The sequence below is a fragment of the Electrona antarctica genome, assembly GCF_951216825.1.
Source record: "Electrona antarctica genome assembly, chromosome: 19".
NCBI lineage: Eukaryota > Metazoa > Chordata > Actinopteri > Myctophiformes > Myctophidae > Electrona > Electrona antarctica.
In genome coordinates this window covers 32,502,219-32,508,218 of record NC_136800.1, presented here as the reverse complement: position 1 = coordinate 32,508,218, position 6,000 = coordinate 32,502,219, and the positions used below count along the sequence as shown (strand labels likewise).

At 44.6% G+C, this 6,000-nt stretch overlaps 1 protein-coding gene across 2 annotated transcripts in view; it reads right to left on the bottom strand.

The window, feature by feature from the left end:
- Positions 1-753: 753 nt before the first annotated feature.
- The window catches only part of LOC306943414 (la-related protein 4B-like), a 42,174-nt gene continuing 36,927 nt past the window's right edge, over positions 754-6,000 (bottom strand). For both annotated transcript variants that reach the window (XM_079529718.1, XM_079529717.1), the window contains 5 exons: positions 5,238-5,262; positions 4,174-4,344; positions 3,364-3,551; positions 2,739-2,850; positions 754-1,673 (listed from right to left, as the gene is read on the bottom strand). In XM_079529718.1, the coding sequence (XP_079385844.1) occupies positions 1,242-1,673; positions 2,739-2,850; positions 3,364-3,551; positions 4,174-4,344; positions 5,238-5,262 (928 nt within the window). In that variant the 3' untranslated portion in view covers positions 754-1,241. The remainder of the gene's footprint in view (positions 1,674-2,738; positions 2,851-3,363; positions 3,552-4,173; positions 4,345-5,237; positions 5,263-6,000) is intronic.

The following is a 6,000-nucleotide window of genomic DNA, read 5'->3' as shown; positions in this document are numbered from 1 at the left end:
GGATCAGGTGTTACTAGACGAGTTCTAACGAGGCCAGGAGATAACTCCCAAGAAGGTGGGAAAACATCATGTCTTATATATCGGTGATGGAATGTCAATTTCCAGCCACTAGCCTTCCTCTAATAATGCATCAACTGCAAACCATAATATAAAAGATTGAGAACCAGTGGTACACAGGGCCTTCCAAGACAAGTTCTTTGTACAACCGGGGAGAAACAACCCGCATACAACAGCAATTGCTAGCAGTCCTGGGAGAACTGTAAGCAGTCCTGGGAGAACTGTAAGCAGTCCTGGCCCCTGGGAGAACTGTAAGCAGTCCTGGGAGAACTGTAAGCAGTCCTGGGAGAACTGTAAGCAGTCCTGGGAGAACTGTAAGCAGTCCTGGGAGAACTGTAAGCCAACACACCAACGCTGGTGTTAAAATGAGACTGCGATTATGTATTGTGCGCAAAAAAGGCCATCAATTGAGAATAATGAAAAAGTCTGCAAAGGAAATGAAGGATCCCAGTCTTGTCGTAATGAGATGAAGTGTTAATCCTGCATATAAACAAGCCAACTAACACAAAAAAAAAACAACTAAAATATACACCTCTGACTCACCGATCAAATGATGAGAAGTTATACTACGGCACCACGCTGCCTCATGACAAGTAAAACAGCATGCACCTGAATCCCCCCCCCCCCCGCGGCAACCTGAACAACATGGAGTCTGGCTGGGTGAAGCTTCCCCCCCCCTCCCCCCATCACCCACCTGAGTGGCGGCTTCTATAGCAACACCCTGCTTTTTGTGCGACGCTGCATTAACTTGAATCCAGGAAGGCAGTTTAGACATAAATATATCAATGCCATTGTCATCTGACCCAACTTAACAGAATCACACTAAGCAAAAAAACAAACAAAAAAAATACTAAAACAAAAAAAATCGTTTAAATTAAATAAAATTAACCAAAAAAAAAAGAAATAAAATTTAAGTAACGACAAAACCCAGACCAAATAAATAAAAGATAAAAAGCATGAAAACGGTGCTCTACATGCACAGTAAAGTGCTTTTATTCATCCGCAAGCCCTGATCCAGGAAAGAGAAGGCGGCGTTCCTCTATGTTTGTGACTGGTGAATTCTCTGGGATACTTAAGTATTTAATAGCCCTGACTTTATCGAATTCCTCTTTTTGAATGCATGTCTGTGTGTGTGCGTGTCTGTGTGTGTAAGTGTGAGGGCATGGAGGGGTATCATCTCACTCCTACTGCGGGGACTTGGGGGGCGTAGGCTGGGGGTGAGCAGGATCTTTGCTGCTATTGGGCGTCTTTCCTTGATGTGAGGAGGAAGAGGGAGGAGGGGAGGGCCACCGACCACCCGGTCTCCTGGGGGCTTCCCGTGGGGGCCTGCCTGGGGTTATGGCCCCCAACGAGGGCTTGTAGGAGGGGTAGGATGTCTCTCTGGCCTTGGCCTCGCCTCCCCTGCTGCAACTGCCGTCTCCCACCAGGGATGTTGCGTCAGTGGTGCACTTCGACTCCTCACCTGCAGGGGCGACAGAGGCAGTGCAAGGGACTGGCTTGGCTTCCTTGTGGGGCTGTGGCTGCTGTTGCGCTTGATTCTGTTGGTGCTGTGGCTGTAGTGTCGGGGTGTCCTTGATCCGCTGGCAGATCTCAGCGTAAGATGGTTTCCTCTGCTCCTGTGAGGGACACAAAAGAGACAGGCTGAGAATCAAAGAGAGGGAGAGGTTACAGCTAGAGACAGGAAATGAACCACCCGATCAGCTGCCCTGCTACGTGTGTTGATCCTAAAGGCCAACATTTCTAAATGTGCGAGTGTTGGAAGGCAAGGTCTAGAAGAATTATCCGATATTCCTCAGCTCATGGTACAACTCTAATCAGCTTTTAGTTTCAAACCCCATCTTCTGCAGTACATACTGTATGAGGATTGCATAGCACGACTTCGTCCATCATTCTGCAAATGTACCCCTTTTTATTTTATTTTTGTTCTGGTCAAGATCAACAAAAATACCACAGGGTAAAATGACTTAATTCCAGAAGTCAATTTTGTGTACTTGTTTGTCTTGTTACTGTTTTTATGAAACATTGGTATATTAGATTTCACATCATGCCAAATGCCTGGTTTTATTAGGCAACGGAATTTGTCCGTCCATATTAATTAATTCCACGTGGTAAAGATTAAAGAAATAAATCAAGCCATCATTAATTTCCTCCCGTCATGTATTCATGCTCATATCGTCGCTGTCAGTTGGACACCTCACATGTCCAAAACTGGACATTTTGCTCAAACCGCAATGCGTTGCGACGCATTTTGCGTCTGCTATATTTTGCTGCTATTTGTGTGTGACACTGTAGTATGACAAAGTAATGTATGGCGTTAAAATATGCTATGGAGATAAGGTTTCTGCCTGACAGCAACAATATTCATTCTTCTCCATGGCAGAGCTGTCTGGGAAGGGTTAAAGCTGCACTCCAGACTGCAGTGGTTGGCGGTGGTCTCCCAGCACTTCTAGAGACATTTACATCCATGTGCTATACCACCCCTTCCCAGGCCGGCGTTCTGTCTTAGTTCAGAAGGAGAAATTTCAACCCTCATAATATGGGAGACCCACGTTCGAATCCTGAGTTTGTAGGACATAAATCTAAAGGATTGCAGCTTTCGCACAACGATGTCGCTAAACAAATACTGTACACGAGTATAAATGCAGTGTTATTTGAGTGGGAGGGAGCAGAACAATACTGACTGTAGCGGCACCGTTGACCTGCACAGATTTGCTGGTGGTGGACAGGGTGCCGGGAACCCGCTCCACAGACGTCTGCACCTCCTTCTGTTTCACCTCCAAGACCTTCACCTCCCTGACACACACAGACACACACATGCAATCAACGATGTGTCATCAAAGTTCTTCTAATCTCAAGTACCATCTTTGATGAATGGAAATTCATTACATATTTATCTGACGTTAGTGGAAATAATAATCCAGTAACGGTAAAATGGTAAATGGTGCACCTTTATCCAAGGCGCTTTACATAGATTGTGCATTACATTCACCCATTCATACACCGATTGCGGCGGAAGCCATGCAAGGTACCAACCAGCACATCGGGAGCAATTTGGGCTTCAGTGTCTAGCCCAAGGACACTTCGACATGTAGACAGGAGGAGCCGGGATTCGAACCGCCGACCCATGGATCATTGGACGACCTGCTCTACCTCCTGAGCTAACGGTCTACTGTAGCTGTACACAAATGTCTCGAAATCATTGTAAAAGTCAATTTTTGTTGCCCAAATAAAGACCAATGGTGATTAACAAGTTGTGTCACAGCTTATAACTGTAAGCACAACCATGCAGATTTGTGTGGTTCTTACACTGTGGGCTGGGAGGGCACAGGGCCATGGGAGAGGCTGGTGGGCGGGGGCGGGGCCACCGTCAGGGTGACCGTTGATGGGGGCGGGGTCTGGAAGCTTGTGGGTTGTGGGGACGTTGCTGTACGCAGCGGCTCATTGGGGCCTCCTGGAGAGAGGGCCCTTGCAGTACTGGCATCGACGCTTACATTCTGACGATTGGAAAGACACAAATATTGAACATGTTATCAAGCGCATCTCAATAAGCTATTCATAGCTTTGAGACAGCCTTCTAATAACCGAAGGTGGACATACATTTTGGTTGTTGTTGATTTGTTTGAATAGAAAATAAAAGGTATTTAGAAAAGGACAATATGCCCACAAGAAAGCAGTTTTGTGCAGTCAAACAGCATGTCCAGCTCAAACATGCTTGCTGGGGATGTAGTGCAATGTGATCACTGCTGAAGAAGTGTAAACACAACAGCCTCTAAAAGTCAATGAACTGGTTGTATTTGAGACCTTTTGACCATGTCAACTCATTCTGAGAGTACTTGATGACTACTAAAACGCAGCTGTCGTGAATGCCCTAGTGTACACGGGCTATAACAATTTGTGGAGGTAACAATGAGGGTACAATTAAGTGGAGTAAATGTAAGCAGTAAGTAACCTTAGGAACCAACTATTCCCAAACCATGTGGTCCATAGGTCAGGAGCGGTTTAGTGGAGTAGGGCCAAGACATTTCTACTCAAGACAGATAAGAATCAACTACCAAAGAAGGAATTGTAACAGAGCTAGGACCAACAGATCACATTTGGACCTGAACTGCCACCTACCCTTTCTTTAGTGGTTCCCAGTACCACGCTGCTGGCCAGCCGGTTTTCAAACACGTCGTCGCTGGTCTTGAGCTGTCCTGCTGCTCCGGGGAGGGGAGGGAAGCTGGAGAGACCCAGCTCGAAACTGGGAGACGGAGGCTTGGGAGGAGGTGGCGACTGAGGCGTCACTCTCTGTAGGAGGGGTGGATGGGCAATCAGTCAATCAATCAAACACCCAGACCAAACTCAGCACAAAGCTCTCAATGAGTGACAGACATTCAACACCCACCCATACAGAAGTATGAACCTCCAGCGATCCTGAAATAACACTACTATGTATGCCCTTTGCCTTGAAATCAGTATGATGTGTGCTACAAAGGTGTGGTTGATAGTTCTATCCAATGCCACAAAACTATGATCACTTCTGTAAGAATAATACTTAGGCAGGACGGGAGATAAAACTATGCAGTTTTTTTCCAGTGTCACAACTCAGTTGGTGCTCTCTGGTTTCATACAGCAGAAAACAAAGAGATGTTAGAGAGATATCAACAATGACTAATGTAAATAATGAGTAGGATACAACCTTAATATGAATGGCTTATTCCTCTCTCAAGGGGGCATTCCACTCATTTTCAACATTTTACTATGTCATTAATATACCTTAGAGCTGTTGTGGAAATAATAAAAAAGTCCCCCCACTCTGTGTTTCCTAGAACTGGAGATCTGAAAAAAACCATTAACATGGTGAAACACATCTTGATGATGTCATCAAGATGTGTTTCACCATGTTAATGATTTTTTTCATACTTAGTTCTAGGAAACACAGAATGGGGGTAAGGTATATTAATGTAAAATGTTGAAAATGGGTGGTTTTCCCCTTTAAGCGTAGGGAGACTAGAAAAGGTGGTAACACATGAGAAAGGAAGTGCAAATTCTTGTGTGCATTGCCAACACCTCTGAACATTCCATAATGGGTCTCTAGGGCTCGTGTAGAGCTAGTGGCTTTTATATTTGGAATTTACATTCTGCATTAAACGATAAGCGTGGCCTTGGTGTCAAATGGGTGAGCAAAGAGAAGTACTTACTGTAAACTTGTCGTCCCTCTTTTTCCTACAAGCAGAAAAGAAATCCTTTAAGAAAGAACATTTGCAAATACTGCATGGCTTAAGCGAATGGAAGCAAGATGTTCCACATTAACTTGGCCATGGTCATAATTATTGATCCACCTTAAGGTGGTTGTATGTATATCGTATTGTATGTTGTTTTTATGTTGTGATGTTTTATGTGGACACCAGGAAGACTAGCGACCGCAGCAGCGGATCCGAATAAAGAATATGGCCAGGTTAGCCGAGCTCATTAGCTTAATCATCCATCTTAGAATATTTTTGGATTTAATTGGATACAACAGATCCCACGGATATCACATGCGCCATTAGCACGGTTTGCAATAGAGTACTAGTGAAGGAGTAACAGTAGGAGCATTTATTCACAAATAGCCCCCCCACACACACACACACACACAGAGAAGCTGCCCAGTCTATGTGTTGAGGTGTCCCTGAGCAAGACACTTAGCCCCAACTGCTCGCTGAATATGTCCATCTGAGCAGCCACCAGATGGGTAAAGCTAAACTTCCCCTGTAGGATTAATAAGGTCTACATTACTATTAAAATCTATAATTCATGACATATATTGTGTTGCAATGGCTTCACCTAGAATTTCTTACTGCTTTTAATTTTGTACTACTATCTTGCATTTTGTAAGTTGCATTGGCAACCTTTCCAGAAGTTTGTTGTATAACCCACAAGAGGTTTAAACAGAAAGCAGAGGACCAATGATTATTGTCCAGA